At 42.4% G+C, this 18,687-nt stretch overlaps 1 protein-coding gene across 1 annotated transcript in view; it reads right to left on the bottom strand.

The window, feature by feature from the left end:
* CD9 (CD9 molecule) overlaps positions 1-18,687 on the bottom strand; it is a 33,492-nt gene that overhangs the window by 7,697 nt on the left and 7,108 nt on the right. The window contains exons 2-4 of the mRNA XM_039519974.1: positions 8,005-8,107; positions 2,513-2,610; positions 130-204 (exon numbers count right to left, since the gene is read on the bottom strand). Of these exons, the coding sequence (XP_039375908.1) occupies positions 130-204; positions 2,513-2,610; positions 8,005-8,107 (276 nt within the window). The remainder of the gene's footprint in view (positions 1-129; positions 205-2,512; positions 2,611-8,004; positions 8,108-18,687) is intronic.

Here is an 18,687-nt window from a genome sequence, read left to right as displayed (position 1 = left end):
CATGCCAGTGAAACAATTATTTATCTTTTGCATTGTCCTATTAATTGTGTGATCTTAACATAGCTGAACATGTTTTCAGTTCTTGAGGAAATTTTCAGTGCCAAGAGCTTCCAATAGTCAAAAACCTACCGTCTCTTTATTTGCAAATCCCCAGATGGCAACAGCAACTTCAATGGCAAAAATTACGAGAAGGAAGGTAAAGAACTAGAAGAGAAGAGAGATTTAAGTCATTAAATCAAGGTGTTTATTGTGAGTACTTTGCAAGGAGTAGTTTTTTTTAATTAGTGGACTTAAAATCCTAAATATCATCTCTAAAGTACAAGTACTATAATCTTATCAAATCATGTGATATTTCAATGGATCTACTGTGAAGCATTTCCTGGATTAAAATAAATAAATTAGATGTCATATGTATGGGGGGAGGGGGCGGAGAGAGAGGAGGAAATACAACTAGACTTTGTTCCTAGAGGTTTTTATTTTGGGATGTGGTATTACTTTAAAGCCAATTCCAGGATCTTTACTTCAGAAATTAAGTGGAGATGGAGTGGTGGATTTAAGTGGTGATGGAGACAGGTTTTACACCTTTAAGCTGGCTCTGCAATATGAATGGAAAAGTAGTAAGGATTATGGCAGAGGGAGACTTTAGAAGCAACACGTGTGTCATGAATGAAAGAAGCCAGTCATATGTTTTGGTCACTCCTGAACTATGGAAACTGAACTAATGGTGTATTGTCACTGCTTTAATTCTACTGTATTGTGGAGCAGCTACAAGAGGCTGAGGTCTGCCAGAAGTGTGAAAAATCCACACCCCAGAGAGAGGTAGTTAAGCCGATATAGCCCTATTTGTAGACAGTGCTACATTGATAGATGAATTCTTCCACTGATTTAGCTACTGCCTGTCAGGGAGGTGGATTAACTACAGCAATGTGAGAACTCCTCCCATAGCTGTAGAATAAATAAATAAATAATAATAGGATAATAAGATATACCAATCTCCTAGAACTGGAAGGGACCTTGCAAGGTCATTGAGTCCAGCCCCCTGCCTTCACTAGCAGGACCAATTTTTGCCCCAGATATCTAAGTGGCCCCCTCAAGGATTGAGCTCACAACCCTGGGTTTAGCAGGCCAATGCTCAAACCACAGAGCTATCCCTTCCCCCCGCCCCTACACTGAAGTGCTAGAGAGGTGCAGCTACAGTGCTACATGTGTACCGCTGTAATGTAGACACAGCCTAAAGGCTGGTCTACACTTTAAACTTATATTGGCATAGCTATATCCACCATGGGTGTGAAAAAAAAACAACCCACACCCAACCCACAGAAGTATGGTAACAAAACCCTCACGCAGATGCAACTATGTCGATAGAAGAGTGCTTCTGTCACTATAAACAGTGTTGTATGGGGAGGTTGTGTCCATACACATTGGCAGCAAAATTCCTGCTCTCAGTGTACATTGCATCTATGCTAGGGGGCTATGCCAGCACAGGCTCTGTAATGTAGGTATCGCCTACATCCTTCTTCTCTCAGAAGTGTTCTTTCCCAATTTCTGTCACCGCTGCTGCTCTAAGTTGCACTATGGGATGTTTAGTGACCTTAAGTAGTCAGAAGCTTTGTACTGCATCTCACACAAAGGAAGTCTGTGTGTTTAATTAACTACCAGGGAGAATCAAATTGCTGTTAGCATTTAAAAGCATTAAAGGGGTGGAGGGAAGATTTAAGATATCAAAGCTAATACGTATCACTTGAAAGTCTTCTGGAAATGAATTTCTTCCTTGAACACAGCAAATGATGAGCTGTTCTTTCTCCCAGCTGTAATGGCAGTCTGTGTTGATATGCAGTTAATCATGTGAAGATTTACAGAAGACTCTATGCACAGCTATTTAATTGTGAGACATGGAGAGGCTGATAGGATGTACTTGTTTTGTATATAGGTGAGTAATGCTATCCTCCCATAATTCACTCAGAAAGAGTGGTGCCTACGACTACTGGTAACTATAGCAGTTCTTCTCTTGGCTCATATGGTCGAAGCCTGTGCTTTTGAAGATGAAAACGAAGGTTCTAGTGCCATGTGTGCAATTTATATAACTGTCTATTGTCTACATCACATGTATTGGTTATACTGTATTAAAATAAAATGCATAATAGTGCCATTATTGGCACGGTCTATCAGTTCTGCATTCACGCATCCCTCATCTTGTCTTTTAACTCTTGAATGTTGCAGCACATATCACTATTTAAGCTTGTGTTATCTGAACAGAATATACTTGATGGGGAATAGAGCAAGATTTGACTTCAAATGCTGGTCATTTACATTTAGTATTATGTTAACAAATCTATATTAAGAGAGAAGTAAAGCTTCAAAACAAGTGAAATAGAGCTAGAATCTGCTGCCCATTATCTTTATCACATATGCCTGACATTCCCACTCTCGCCTTATTAAAATGTTTGAAGGTTCCATTTGAAGAACACATCCCAGCCCAAGATCAAATATTACCGTAAACAAAAACACTTACCAAGCCAAGCATGCACTGTGACTCTTGCACTGCACCACAACATCCCAAGAAACCAACTAACATCATGAGTGCGCCAGCTCCAATTAGAATGTAAACCCCTGAGGATAAAGAGAAAACAAAGCTGGTGAAGTACTCACCAATAAGGGATTGTAAGATTGCAGTTATTTTTTAATAGATTCCTCAGGGCAATAGCATGTGTAAGTAGTTGCCTTTGCCATGGTTTAAGTTCTTAAGGTCGAAATTTTCAAAGGAGTACAGGGGATTCTTTAGAGTGAAAGCATCTGATCATGCAGCAAAAAAGAGAGGAAACAAATGTTTCTGTTCAAAGAAGCAATAAGATGGGTAACTCCTCTGCCTCCCTTTTCACAAGTCATTAAGCCCAGAGTTTGTTTAGGACACATTATTAATAGGTAGGCTTGGCAAGATTCAATGTAAAAATAGACTGATGTCAGTAAATATTGATTTCAGCTGACACACCAAAAATAAATGAAAAATATCCATTGGTAACATCTATGAGTGCAGGCTGCCCTTCCTCCTCCATGCACACACACACCTTGTTGCTGCAGAGACTGTGTGTCACTGGCCACACAACAGGGCAGAGAGCCCTTGGCAGCTCCACTATCATAGGAGAGAGAGAGAGAGGGGCTGTGGCACTGAAGCTGCAGAGGGCTTCCTGCATGACTACAGGGCCCATGACACTTGTCCCTGCAGGTACAAGATATGGGGACGGCTGCCACCCTCATGGGGCAGAGCAGAGACCTCCAGCCAGGTTAGTGAGGGGAAGCCACCCCGCTGCTGAATGGCTCCATCCTGGGCAGGAGTCATTCAGCAGTGGGGTAGCCTCCTTCACAGCTACGGGCTTGTTGTCCTTCTTCTGACGGCCCTGGCCTAGGGTCTTGGTTCTGCCAAACCAGGATCCACCTTGCATCTGTGTGTCTTGGGCTCCTTGGCCACACAGAATGCCCCCATGCAGCCCTGCCCTAACCACCCCCACAACTGTAAAAGTACAAATAAATTTTTATATTATATATATTTATTTATTAATTGCCAAAATTGCAAAAACAAAAAAAATCTAACGCTGCCAAGCCTATTATAGGCAAGGGGCAGAGACTGTCTCATACCAGAACCGTGTCTCCAAACCCATATAGGGAAAACCTGGAATTATGCCAGAACCAAATCCTGCAAGTTATTCTTTGTAGACACATGGGCTGGGCTGCAATTGTTCTGATTGGAGGCAGATGAGGTTTGCAATTTACCTCTAACCTAGGGTTTACTGGCTCCACAAGAATGTGGGTGGAAGGAAAAAGGAGTCATATGCATCTGGTATAGAGCTTAAGAGCTGTTTTTCCCTTTTTAAATGAATGAGTGCCTTTTGGAATCCTCTAGGCACATGAACATAACAAAAACTATAATTTAGCTAGTTAAACCGTCATTCTCTACAACCACAGCAAATTCAGCCTCCTCTGCCTTTTAAAGAGGGAAAGGGAAAGAAAAAATTTCAGCCACACACACTCAAAAAGAATTAAGTGACTGAGTAAATTGACTATGGTGCTCTGTCCAAGTTGGGAAGTGGCTACTTGAAAGGGATGGAGATCAGTCTGTCCTAGAGTAGGGGACCCTCCAGTAAAGACTCCCTACTTCCAGTCCCTGATACACAGTACAAAACCAGGAAACTGTCAGCATGAGTACCATGGCTGATCAACTACTGCAACTTAACATTAATAATCAATGCGCAATTAAAAAAATTATAGAGAGAGAAAACAGAGAAAACTTTGGAGCTGTCCTACAAGTTTCCTGGATGTGAACTGGCCTAAGGGTGTCAAAATTTTCTGCAAAACAAAAAAAAAGTTTCCAGAAACTTTTGAAGTTTGACAAAAATGAAGTGTTTTGTTTTGATTTTTATAATATAAATTATAAAAAAAAGTCAAAATGAACCACTTTGACTTTATTGAAGAAAAAAAATATTAAATGTTTTGCATTGACGATTGCAATTAAATTGATGTGTTCCTGTGAAATTTTGATTTTGTCAAATCAGAATTTTACAGTGGAGTGTTTTTCCATCAGAAAGTCTTCAACTGGCTCTATAGACATCGAAGTAGTAGATTTGCTTCATGGACGCAACGAAACAAGTAGCAGACAGCTGTTTAGGTATAGTGCTCATGAAGAAACCAGATCTAATTCTAAAAAGCTGTTGCACGCAAGCCCAAGTGGACTTTAGTATTTTATCTAAAGCAGCTTAAGCCCTCAGAGAGCCTGTTTACATGACTTCCACAGCAGGGCCTTGCTGAGATAGATTTCTAGAATGGGGAAAATATGGAAAGGAGGATTAAAGGTGGAAATCTGACACCATCTTTGAGAGGAATTCAGGAAGCAATCATCGGACTAGCATATCCTTGAAGAGATAATGTAATTCCAGTCACTAGGGCAACTGGAGTCACTTCCACCAATAGATTCATAGATTCCAAGGCCAGAAGGGACCACTGTGATCATCTGGTCTGACCTCCTGTGTAACACAGGCCATAGAACTTCCTCAAAATAATTCCTAGAGTTTTTTCTTTTTTTATTAAAAGGAAAAACAAACCAAACAAAAACAAAACACCACACCACCACCTAATCTTGATTTCAAAATTGGCAGTGATGGAGAACTCATCGTGACTCTTGGTAAATTATTCTAAGGGTTGATTACCCTCACTGTCAAAAATGTACACCTTATTTCTAGTCTGAATTTGTCTAGGTTGTACTTCCAGCCTTGGATCGTGTTCTCTCTCTCTGCTATACTGAAGAGCTCATTATTAAATATTTGTTCCCTATGTAGATAGTAATCAAGTCATCTCTTACCCTGAATCATTCTTGTTATTCAAAGAGAAGGTTATGGAACAGCTTCCCTATGAGGGGAGATTAATAAGACTGGGCCATTTCAGCTTGGAAAAAAAAATGACTGGGGGGGGGGGGGGGATAAAGAACTAGGGGTCACCAAATGAAATTAATAGGCAGCAGGTTTAAAACAAACAAAAGAAAGTATTTCACCACACAAGGCACAGTCAACCAATGGAACTCTTTACTAGAGGATGTTGTGAAGGCAAAGACCATAACAGGGTTCAGAAAGAACTAGACAAGTTCATGGAGGATAGGTACATCAATGGTTATTAGCCAGGATGGGCAGGGATGGAGTTCCTAGCATCTGTTTGCCTGAAGCTGAGAATGGGCAACAGGGGATTGATCACTTGATAATTACCTGTTTCTGTTCATTCCCTGTTAAGCAACTACCTTTGGCTACTGTCGGAAGACAGGATACTGGGCTAGATGGACTTTGGTCTGACTGAATATGGCTGTTCTTATGTTGATAAGCTAAGGAGATTGAGCTCTTTGATTCTATCACTATAAGGCAGAGGTTCTCAAACTGTGGGTCAGGACCCCAAAGTGGGTCGCAACTCTTTTGAAAGGGGTCGCCTGGGTTGGCTTAGACTTGCTAGGGCCCAGGGCTGAAGCCTGAACTATACTGCCCGGGGCCGAAGCCAAAGCCCGAGGGCTTCAGTCCTGGGCAGTGGGGCACAGATTGCAGGCCCCCTGCCTGGGGCTGAAGCCCTTGAGCTTTGGCCCCCCCTACCCAGAGTGGTGAGGTTCAGGCTTTGCCCCCTCCCCCAGGCAGTGGGGCTCGAGCAGGCTCAGCTTTGGTCCCCCCTCCTGGGGTTGTGAAGTAATTTTTGTTGTCAGAAGGGGGTCGTGGTGCAATGAAGTTTGAGAACCCCTGCTATAAGGATAAGATTAGGTCATGGAGGTCTCGGATTCCATGACTTCCAGAGTCCTCTGTGACATTTTCCACCTCACCCCTGCAGGGGGACCCTGGAGCTCTGAGACCTCACAGGATGATAGGTGGTGGCCCCCTCCCCCACCCTCAGGCTTCAGCCATCCCCTGTCAGCCCCTCCTCAATTATTTTTAGTAAAAGTCACAGGCAGGTCACGGGCTTCCATGAATTTTTGTTTATTGTCTGCGACCTGTCTGTGACTTTTACTAAAAATAAACGACAAAATCTTAATCTTAACTATAAGCCATATTTTCCAATCCTTTAATCATTCTCATGACTCTTCTCTGAACCCTCTGGAAATTTATCAACATCCTCCTTGAATTGTGGGCACCAGAACTGGACACAGTAGCAGAAGCCATACCAGTGCCAAATACAGAGGTAAAATAATCTCACTACTCCTACTCAAGATTCCCTTGTTTATGCATCCCAGAATTGCATTAACTCTTTTGGCCATAGCATCTGACTGGGAACTCCTGTTCAGCTGATTATCCACCATGACTCCCAAATCTTTTTCAGAGTCACTGCTTCACAGGGTAGAGTCTCCCTTCATGTAATTTTGGCCTACATCCTTTGTTCCTAGAAGCACATATTTACATTTAGTGGTATTAAAACCTATATTGTTTGTCCCCAGTTTACCAAGCGATCCAAAAGGTTAACCTTATACCTGAGAGAGAAAATGTCAAAGAGTGGTTCAGAAGGAGCTTTCAGCAGACTGAACTCTAACCAGCTCTAGTTCTAGCCCCCATCCCCTTTGTGAATCCACAGGGAATATAATTTTGAATAGAGGAATTTGGGACTCTGCCTGCTGGTAGATGCAAGATGGTACTTCAGCTCCCTTCACACCAGTGTGTAAAGGGTAGGATGCAAACTCTTGGAGGAAATGAATCTGTGAGCTTATGAACAAGTCCCTCAGGTTCTATGGAGGCTGCCTCATTTGAATATGTGCCAAGGCTACCAGACATATTACTGCATCAATGAGGCCCAATGTGCACAAGCATGATCCTTGCTGAGACTTTCTGGTTCTGGAGCATCTTCTGTGCCAAATCATGATGTCCTGGGGTTTGAAAGCCAGGTCTACCAAGATTCATATATACTCCTGTTGCCTCCAAGTTCAGACTTTGGGAGTTTAGTAATAACTTTTATTGCACTGTAATTTTTTTCAAGTCACTGCACAAATAGTAACTCGGTTTAGAATGAAGCTCTAGTGACTCTCACACCCTGCTGGAGATATAGGCCAGTTCTTCGATCCCTTCCAAGGGATTGTCCTTCATCAGCAGTCCTCCACACAGGGAAACACGATTTATCTCATCACATCTAGAGGGGTCTCTAGGACTGGTAACCATAGTGTAAACACAGACACACACATCTCTAATGCCAGCCAAAGAGGCAAAACTGATCTATTAGTGCTCTTCTTCTATGAGATATCTTAGATCTCCATTGCATGCTAAACCAGTGTGTATGTGTAGGCATCCGCGCGGTACAAAGCACATAGCTAGCTGTCTCCCTGATAGAGAGGTGTTCTTATTCCAGACTCACCATATTTACCTGAACATCTTAAAATCTCAGACAACAATTGAGTATTGCACTTTGACAAGTCTTTGTGAAGGTTAAAGAAGACAGAGTCCATTATCAGAAAGTTCTTGGTACAAAGGGAATTTATGATACTCAAATTACTTCACTGCTTACCAGTATAGAAGTTTGAATTGTTGGATTCCATCTCAAAGATACTTTTTGTCTGCGTATCAAACCGAAGCCATAGTCCAATTGCAAGGACTGCAGTTCCTAAAAGCTGTATGAGTAAAGAGAAATGTTGTTAAAGAAATAAGTATTATGCTGTTACAAATGTAGATGAGGATGATAATTTTACATATTTTTAGACTAATATTATTATGAAGGAGGAGGACATTGCCTTGTCATTTAATTTCCAGAACTAAGATGTTATTTTCATTTTGGCATATTTACATTCCAAGTTGATCCCTGTATTAGTCTCCAGCTTTGTACATATCCAGCAGAGTATTTCACAAGTTTTATTGCACCATAATTTACAGTTCAAGCTGAATGTCATTCTTGTGCCACACTGAAGACATGTTATGTATTGGACTGTGACAACTTGCTGGGTTATATATTTCCACTTATCCCTGAATCCCACACTGCTTTAGAGAGGACCTATTGTAATCAGGTTGAATACTGCATCATACTGATGTTTTCACACTGAAGACAACTTTGGAATATGCTGAAGACAATGCTTTGTAGGCAGTTTTATTTCTTCCTAAAAGAAGACCCACTAGTAATTTCAGTGAATTAAGGGAATAACCAGATTTATGTCATGTGATGGTCAATGTTTCTGGCACAGTGGTAAAAATAACTCTTCATATGTCTGCTGAGCTCATCAGTCCAAGTCTGCCCAGCATAAAGTACTCGTAAGCAAAGGAGATACGTGGGCACATTGTAAGAGGGGTAGAAAATACAGAAGGCAGTGACAGAAACACTGCTCTATCCTAATCTGAAGTTCTGCATTCAAAATTGGACCAAAAAAGGTGATCTGCAAACAAAGAACCAAGTCTGTGTGCCCAAGGATCCTGCCAGCCTGGCTGCGTGTGCACACACATGTGGCAAAGGACATTTAATATTCACAGACTAACCTCTGGGACAGTTGCCCTGCTTCCAAAACAAGGGGTTATGGATTAGAGTTACAAGAATTAGGGGTTATCTACATGAACTCTTAGTTTGTGGCAAGCTGAGATACTGGCCACGGTTGCCTGCCAGTAATTAAGTGGCTGTGTGTGGATCCTGTTGCCATGCACTGAAAGTCCCCAAGTGTGTTTTCACCTATGCTGCTTTGAAATGGGAGTAGATCAGTGCACGCTAGGAAACTTAGCAGCAGCAGCAAGGTGCACAAGGACACTAACTACATGTGAGGTGAGTGTGGAGTAGATTTACACCCCAGCTTGCCACAAACTAAGAGTTCGTGTAGCCAAGCCCTTAAATTTTGCCTTAACATTTTCTAGGGCAAAGAGAAGTTTGTAACAGATGACTAGAACTGGTAACAGTTAGGCCTAAGGTTTAGGAAATCCCAGGGAAGGGTTAAGCTAGTTAAGTATGAGCTAGGAGAGAACAGAATGGCATTCACAGACTTCTGCACCCAAGAGAGACTGGAAATTGTTACAAAGGCTCAAATTATTGTCCCCTCTGCAGATAGTGCAGACAACCCGCCACCACTGATCTCCATGGGTGCGCATGTTTCCCTCTATGACATCATATCCTGTTCCCCTGGACCCCCGTGAAACCCTACACTGGACACGTGCACAAAGAGAGGGAGCAAAAGACCCCTTTTCTTCTTGTGTATTAGAGTACAGACATGGGGGGGGGGGAAGAGGTGAACTTTTGTTGCCCATATACATATTTCCCCTCTCCCAGTCTCTCTCCCCAAAATGATGGAAGTGTGTGGAGTTCCTTGAAGGAACCCTACATGGGGCGAGAGAGAAAAATCACTAGCAGGGGAAAATTTGGGTTTTTATTTGTAATAGTTTAGAGAGGAGTTGCAATTTAAATAGCCTCACCTCAGTGTAGATTGTCCTTAAGGAGGCTTTAAAAAAATACCTTAGAAGTTTGGGGGGGGGGGGGGGGAGGGGCAGGTGTCAGAGAGAACGACCTAGCCTCTGAACAGCCAAAGACTGGATTTACCTGATCAGAGAAACCACACATACCTGAAAGACCAGCACCATCTTTAAAAGCAAGAATCTGATGACCAACCTATCAAAGAGAAGCCTAAAGGTTTAGCTAGAGCGCACCATTACATATTAGATTGTTCTCTAGGAACCAGTCGCATCTAGAGACTTCCAACCAAATCAAAGATACATTAAAAAAAAGTCTTGACACTTCAAAACCAAAGTGCAACCAGACAATCTTCTTCAGGTTGTACCTCAACTGAATAAGAGTAAGGCCTGGTCTACACCTAAAGCGTTTTACTGGTGTAACTATGTCAATCCAGGGTGTGATTTTTTTCACAGATAATTATGCCAGTAAAAATCCTAGTGTGTTATAAAGCACCTTATACTGTTATAAAGTTATAACAGTACAGTTTATTCTGCTTTGCTGATGATTGGCAATAAACTATACTGGTATAACTGTAGCCACATGGGATGGGGGAGGGGAGAGAGTTTGCCACTTTATCTATGCTAGATATTATAAAAGCAGTGGAAAATTTTAAAGTGTAAATAGAGGCGAATAAGACTTGACTAGGCTGAAGTTCAAGAAGTTCATAAGGTTATAAAGGAAAGTATGTGCAGTATATAATGCTATTCTGGGATACCCCAGCATGCACAGGCAGCAAGAGTCATAACGAAAGGACTTTCAGCAAGAGCCTTAATCTCTCAGAGTCAGGAAATTCTCTTCTCACCCTTTTGCCCACCATATCCTAAATGGCCAAAGAAGAAGAAGTGTGGGGTTTCTCAAGGAGTGACTCTCATCCATCAACAAGCATTCAGCACTACTCACTCATCTCTGCATATGCAGGGTTCTCACTAAGGTTCCATTTTCAAGTGGCTTATTTGTACTATTGGGTTATCCGGGAGAGGGGGCGGGCGGAAGCCAGCCCCATGCTAACGGATCCCCCCCCAGCCTAAGGGGAGGATCCACAGGGCCACGGAAACCCACTAAGTGCGGGGGACAACTAATAAAAGAACAGGGACAGGAGTGAGGTCAAAGGGTCATAAGGAGGGAGCCTGATGGGGAGGTTGTAAGCCTGTTACTGACTTGTTAGTTATAAACTTGTCAGTGGATGGTGTATTGTAGTTACAAAACATGATTGTGAGTAACCTGTAGACCAGTTGGACTGTAACAAATTAATAAGCAATTGATGTTGTAATAAATGGTTCTTTGTTAATGTACCCTTAATATGTTTGATCAGATTACGGTTGTTTACCCACAACACTCCAGCTCCTCAGTACAGTGACACTTACCCTCTTTGCTTCCTAAGGCTAGATATTGCTATTATTTGGTTTTCAGGCAGCCTCAAGCCTTTTGTGAATAAAATGACTGAAAGCATATTGATTCAACTTGCAATGGCCTCCCAAGTTAATGGAGATGAGCCCTTGCCATAGGGTTGCCAACTTTCTGATTGCAGAAAAGCAAACACCCTTGCCCTGCCGCCAGGCCCCACCCCAGCTCACACCATCTCCCCTCCGTCGCTCTCCTCCACCCTCAATCATTTTCTCTGGGCTGGAGCAGGGGATGAGGGCTCTGACTGGGGATGAGAGCTCTGGGTTGGGACTAGGGATGAGGGGTTGGGAGTGTGGGAGAGGGCTCCGGGCTAGGGAAGGGGGTTGAGGTGTGGAAGGGGATGAGGGCTCCGGCTGGGGGTTTGGGCTCCGGGGTGGGCCAAGGGGTTCAGAGTGCAGGAGGGGGCTCCAAGGTGGGGCAGGGCTCCCAGCAGTGCTTACCTCAGGCAGCTTCCGGGAAGCGGTGACATACAACTCTGGCTCCTAGGCATGGGGTGGCCAGGGGACTCTGCATGCTGCTCCTGTCTGCAGGCACCACCCCTACAGTCCCCATTGGTCACGGAGCTCCCATGGGAGCCGCAGAGCTGGAGCTCCCCCTGGCCGCCCCTCCACCTAGGAGCCAGAGGGACATGCACGCTACTTCCAGGAGCTGACCACTGCTGCCAGCCAGACTTTTAGCAGCCCAGTCAGCTGTGCTGACCCGAGCCGCCAGGGTCCCTTTTCGATCGGACACCTGGCAACCTTACCAGGACCCTCCAATCTACCCACCACCACCCCAAATTTGGGGGTTTTTATAATTCCAATCCAAGATGAGAAATTTGGGCCTCATCTTTCAAATTAGATCTGAGCAGAAAAGTTTGTCTCCATTTTTAGCTTTCTGCCTGGGAAAAGGAAGCTGAACACTGTTGGTTTTAGGCTATAAAGAGCTGACCTATAGAAAATCCAAGGCCAGTTTTTAAAAAGAGAAGGGAGTTTGGTTTTTTGAACCACATTCTTCTCGGATCAAAAGGGTGCTTTTATGACTTTTGTCTGGCTACCACAACACAACACTGTAAAACTCCAACTGGAAGGAAAACCAGTGATAATCCAAGCTATTTCATGGAGTGGCATATGTTCTACTTTGGAGTACAATTCTACTCTGAAACAACTATAAAAATGGCATTACAGAGCTCTAAGCGTATTACCTCTCAATGACTACATATTAAAAGAGACTCAATTTATAAGTAAAATGGATCACCAGTAATAAAAATTATACAGTTAGAACATAGTTGAGGATTCTGTTAATAATGTACCAAGAATCTAGCTCCCTCTCCACAGGTGTTGTAGGACAAAAATAAAAAACACAGATTCGGGGAGGTATTTTGTTGGGGTCAAAAAGTTAAGCAGATATATCTGAAGAAATGAAGGAGACAGATCTTTTGTTTGTGGCATTTTCTCACCATAATTTCCTGTTCTGAACTTGTGACACAGATTAATAAGACTAAACAATAAGCATATAATTTAAGCTTGTTACTTGGTGCGTATAAACAACACACAGTCAGTCAGTTCCACTGTTTCCTCTGTATAGTCAGTCAGTCACTTCCCCTTGTTTGTGTGGGTTTTTGCATACAGCAACAGGAGAGAGATAAAAAAAAATTTCTTAAAGGCAAGAACAATGCAACTGTTAACCCTCCCAAAATTGACAGGTTGAATCCAGAGATAGTATAGAAACCCAAAGTTAACTTTTTAAACATAAGTTAATTGAAGAATTAAAGACATTAAGTTGAAATCCACTCTACCCGCAAAACTTGGACAGATCCTGTTATGAGAACAGGCCTGTCACAGACACTGTCTTAAGTCTAAACAAAAACAGGAGTTAAACTGATATCCAATTTGATGGCTGACAAAGAGTTCTAATCCCTAAAGAGGGCACTAGGAATGGCAGGAACTTGACTTTTTAGACTTCTCTTCTTTGCCATTTGTATTAAGGCCACTAAGCATCCGACTGCTTCCTCCAAAATCCATCCCTAGTCATTCACGTCTTACAACAGCAGCTTCGTCCTCCAGAACTTGCATCACTCCTCAATCCATCTGACTACAGCTAAATTGTTTTCCTTACATGTTACTCTTACTACATCACCCCTCTTCTTAATCCCTACACTGGCTTCCAGTCATTTTCTGTATCAAATGCAAACTCCCCTTTGTTGCTTTCCAGGCTGTGCCCCCGTAGATGTATTCCTGTCTCCTACTGTGGCCCACAACATGTCCTGTCCTTTCTTCTCCCAACTGCATGCACCTTGCCACTCTTCTAGTCTCCACTTCCTTCCTGCACCTGTGTCCCCATGCAACCTTTGTCTTTGAAGTTCCTCCTCTGAGCTCACCTCTTCCTGTTAGCTTTCCATGCCGAGCACCACTGTAAGACCCTGCTCCCAAACTTTGTGTTTTGTTTAAATTATTTACACACATACAAGCTATAGTCCACACAAAGGTTATCATGGTATTTACTGTTTTTACTCTAATCCAATCTGACACACTGCTTTTTCGCTCCCTTACTGTGCATAGCCATCCCGGATTTTCAGCTTCTTTGGACCAGAGTCCCAGACCTGTCTTATTTTTTCTGTAGAAAACCCATGCACTCCTATAATGTTGCAGAGTGGAGTTACTGGATAACTGGGTTGTGACAGAACAGATTATTCTGGATAATCAATCTTGAGGAAGATAAGGGGAGAGTGGGGGGGGAGAATAGCTCTGACTGAGCTGGATGTTAGATGAAAGTTCTAAAGCCGAGATGGCAAACAACCTATTTTCACCTCTCCTTGAAAACACTTATTGAAACTTTGCTAGTGGGGTCTTATGTTTTTAAGGAAAGTGTTATGTTAATTGAACAAGGAGATATCAGGGTATAAAAAAATTACTTATTCCAAGTTTTATTCATTTATCTTGAACAAGAACAAGTATACTATGTTAGGAGGTCAGGCAATTAATTTTGGAGTTAATCACTGGAGTAGTTTGAGCCTCTTGGATCTCCAGGAGATCCCTTCTGAACTTAAATCCTTCATTGCTCTTGAGAAGGGCATGACCTCCAGAGGTACAGGTTGTGAGGGTCAGATAGATACAAGAAACACACACACACACAGCGGAGCCTGTGAGCTTTTAGACAGAAACAACTCCTTTTCCAGAAGCTCAAAGACATCCTAAAAGTAAGGTCTCAAGGTTGGCAAATGATGCCGAGATGGGTTAGTTAAGTGCAGTTTCTTCCTTAGAGCTTGCAAGGTATACAGAATGTACTTGTGGGCCTTCTGTATTTGCTGCTACAGAACCAAGCTCCATGATGACCATTACCAACCTCCCCATTACCTCAATTGTATGGAGACTATGGAGCTTGTCTCTCCATCAGCACCGCCCGCATAAAATCTATTACACTACGGTTCAAAGAACTTACCAACTCTGAAGAAACCTGTGTAATTAATTTAAAAGTTTTACAAGTCATAACTCCTGTTTAATAGCTTGCCATATGCTGACAAAGTGGCTAGGTTACATTTCATGGGAGGGATAAGGGAGCGCTCCACTTAACATTGCATCTGAGTACCTTATCGAAGAAAAAGAAAGAAATCTAAGAGTAAATCTCTACCTTTTGTGTGTTATAAGTTATTGTACCCTGTGAAGGCAAGGGCAGAGAAGTGGATTTTACTTCTCAAATTTGCAGGTGACAAAAATAAGTTAGTTCTTCCAATCTCTTCAAAACGACAGAGTTCCACAGTTGTGGAACAGCTTCTGAAAAAATCTGTCCGAGGCTATGTTTATGCTACAGAGCCTACCCCAGCATAATTATGTCAGCACAGTTATAGCCCCTACACAAACAGAAAGGGGTTGTCTGTCAAGGTAGGAACACCACCTCCCTGAATGATGTTAGCTGTGTTGACAGAAGCCCTCTTCCACCAACACAGCTGACTCTACACTGGGAAATTTGTCAGCATAGCTAGGTCAATCACAGGTGCTATTATTGCACACCCCTCACTGATGCAGTATACCAGTATTACTTTAAGCGTAGACCAAGCCTTGTATGTGCAAATCTCCATCTAGAGGTTGAAAGCTCCATTGTTCCAGAGCAGGGGTAGTCAACAGGTGGCGCAGGGGCTAAATCCGAACTGTCAGATGCTTTCATCTTTTTATTTATGTATCATTATTATTATTTTTGTATTTTCTCTGGAGTCTGGATCTTGGCCAAGAAATTTGGACCTTGACAAAAAAAATAAATTGATTACCCCTGTTCCAGAGGGACATAGCTGTTGCATGGGTCATGGACTTGAAATGAAGCAGCATCTCACTTTACCTTTCTGTGCCTCAGTTTCCTCTCCCACCCTTTGTCTGTGGCATCTATTTAGACTGCAAGCTCTTCAGAGCAGGGACTGTCCCTTACTGTGTGTATGTAAAGGTATTAACATAACATGGCCCCACCCTCTGTTGGAGCTACTGTAATACAAATAATAAACTTGCTGGGATTAATCATGTGCAGGGCTTTTGAAGATAAAGGACTAAAACCTTAAATTAGGCCAATCAACAAGGGATGCAGAGAGCAGACTAGGCTGATGTGTGCCAGAACCTTGTGGTTTAAAATGAATGCCAGAGTACAGTGCCCAAGAGAAGACCCATGAGAACTCCTGGTTACTTTCCAATGCCATATGAAAAGTGTGCATGTCTCTGGATAAGTGGGTTTGGGAGGAATGGATCAAGGGAGAGAGGAACCCTTCCACTTTCATTCAGATGGCATTAGAAAGTGGCCATTTACTATGCGCCTAGGCTCCTTTTTCAAAGTTTATTAAAAGCTCACTGCACTTTGGAGTGCAAATCCCTAGAGCTGCTAAAATTTGAAATGAATGCTATTTAGTGATGTATATTTGATTAAAATCAAGTTTGGGAAATTAATTTGGAGGGAAAGGAAGTGAGACTGTGGCAGTGCATTGCAGTCCGTAAAAACCAGAGTATTTCAACAGCTGTGAGCATCATAGTGCTGCACGGAACAGAATGAGGAGGAGAAAACACAGGGGGAGGGGAAGAGTATCAATAATATTTTTTGGCTACTTCTTGACTGGTTTTTCCAGGCATCACTAAATGACTATTCCTCATTTAGGGTTATCCAAAAGCAGGCCCTGCCCTCCCCACCTTAAGAATGTGAGTGTAGAGTAAGTCAGTGTGGTCCTTCCTCCCCACCTTCAAAACAAAGAAAACTACCAAAACATTTACCTCAAACTTTCCACTGGTACAGAAACCAGAACAACTTCTACCTCCACATATGAATGCCTATATACTGCCTTGGGCCAAGACCAGATGTGATACTGCAAAGCATGTAGAAAAGTTTTGAGATTATTATGAGCAAGTTAGGAACATGTCTGATTTTGAACAGACTAAAACTTCTGGCTTACTATAGACAAGAAAAGAAAATCACCAATAAGAAAATCAAATAAGGGTTTTGAATGGACTGAGGTTGAGCCTTAGTAATGGCATGACTATCCACAGACTTTTCAGGCTTCCAAGATGCATAATGCATATCTGGCAATTAGAAAGGAGTCAGCAACTGTTTATTACGATCATGTTTAATCAATCCTATTTTGCTTTGAAAATTTATGGGTTGGAAAAAAGATGTTTTCTCTCTCATTAAGCAAGTTCCAGTTCAAGAGTGTTATTTGCAAAGTTAATGCAATGCCTACTGTACTGCAACAGCGTTTATTGAAATAAAATGGTATGACATTACTGGGAATTCTTGAACCAAAGCCAAGACTAGTGGCCATTTTACACAAGTTACTATTCAGAAGTCAGTCTACTGATTTTACATTTATTTAAATTGCAAATTAAGTTAAAAAACTGCTAGAAATCTAAATATAGATAATTTCACATCAGATTTCTCAGGGCAATATACTGCAATTGTGTTCCTGACTTTCCACTACATTTTACATGGAATTCAAGTACATACACTGGAAATTAACGTATCAGTTCAATTGAACACAAGTAGTATTTTTGATTCAGGCTCTACAGCCCATGACTAAGTCAACAGCCTTGACCATTACACAAGGCAGAGAGAAAATATTTTATAAAAATGCTTGGTCCCCCCCCACCACCACACGTCTCTGCTGTGAGATATCTTTCCCCCCCCCCCATTTATTTGAGTGGCTTATGGCAGGGGTTCTCAATCTTTTTCTTTCTGAGCTGCCCCCCTCGCCGCTCCCCCCCCCAACATGCTATAAAAACCTCCATGGCCCGCCTGTGCCACAACAGCTGTTTTTCTGCATATCCAGTAGATTAAAAACCAGGGCTGGCGTTAGGGGGTAGCAAGCAGGGCAATTGCCTGTGGCCCCACAACACAGGCGGCCCTCCAAAGCCAAGTTGCTTGGAATTTGGCTTTAGCCCCACGGCTTGGGTTCAGCCCTGCTCTGTGGTTTATTTTGGCGCCCCACCCCTGAAACCTGCTCCCGGCCTCCTAGGGGCTCCCGGACCCCTGGTTGAGAACCACTGGCTTAAGGAAGTCTGTTCTACATTTGTCAGTACTTTAAAGAGGCTGGCTGTTTTTCATACAATCATAGAAATGTAGTACTGGAAGGGACCTTGAGAAGTCATCAAATCCAACCCTCCACACTATGGTTCTACGACAAACAGATGAACTAAGTGCTCTGTCACAAAGTGGATCAGCCACACACTGAAGAAAGAAAGAAGCCTCCAAAGTCCAGTCTTACCATTAACCATAGTTTTATTGGAATCATGGCCTCTGTAAACAAGGGTGAGTGAGAGATACAAAATAGTACTTCCAAACAGGGTTCAAAGATTTAAGTCACTTGATTTCTCCCCCCCAAAACAATTTAGGTCAGATTGAGGCTTTGTAAAACTAATTTTAGCACATGTACTATTGCAACTTTAGATAAAAACGAACATGTATATTATAATTAATTATAAATTTTAAACTGCCACTACTAGTAGGGTATTGTCTTTGAATATTGCAAGACTGCTATAAGCAAAAAAACAAAAATATTGAAAATTAAAGCCCTGATGCTGCAAACACGTAAACTTACTGTAAAAACTGACTGTAAATTTACTCACATGAGTAGTTCCATTGTCTTCCACAGGACTAGCCAAGTGCTTAAACTTAAGACATGTTTAAGAGCTTGGTGCTAAATCGGTGCCACTGAGATTGACGCAATGATTTGATTTAGTGGGTCAGGTGAAGATGCGATAAGTCTATGGGAGAGCGCTCTCCCGTTGACATAATTAATTCACCTCAATAAGAGGTGGAAGCTATGTCGATGGGAAAGCATCTCCCACTGCCTTAACGTGGTGTAAATTGATGTAAGTTACATTGCTTGGGGGAAGGGGTGTTTTTTACACCCCTGAGCGATGTCAC

The sequence above is a fragment of the Mauremys reevesii genome, linkage group 1 (genome assembly GCF_016161935.1).
Source record: "Mauremys reevesii isolate NIE-2019 linkage group 1, ASM1616193v1, whole genome shotgun sequence".
In the NCBI taxonomy this organism is placed as follows: Eukaryota; Metazoa; Chordata; order Testudines; family Geoemydidae; genus Mauremys; species Mauremys reevesii.
The sequence above is the reverse complement of the archived record's forward strand: the minus strand, read 5'-3'. Positions and strand labels throughout refer to the sequence as shown.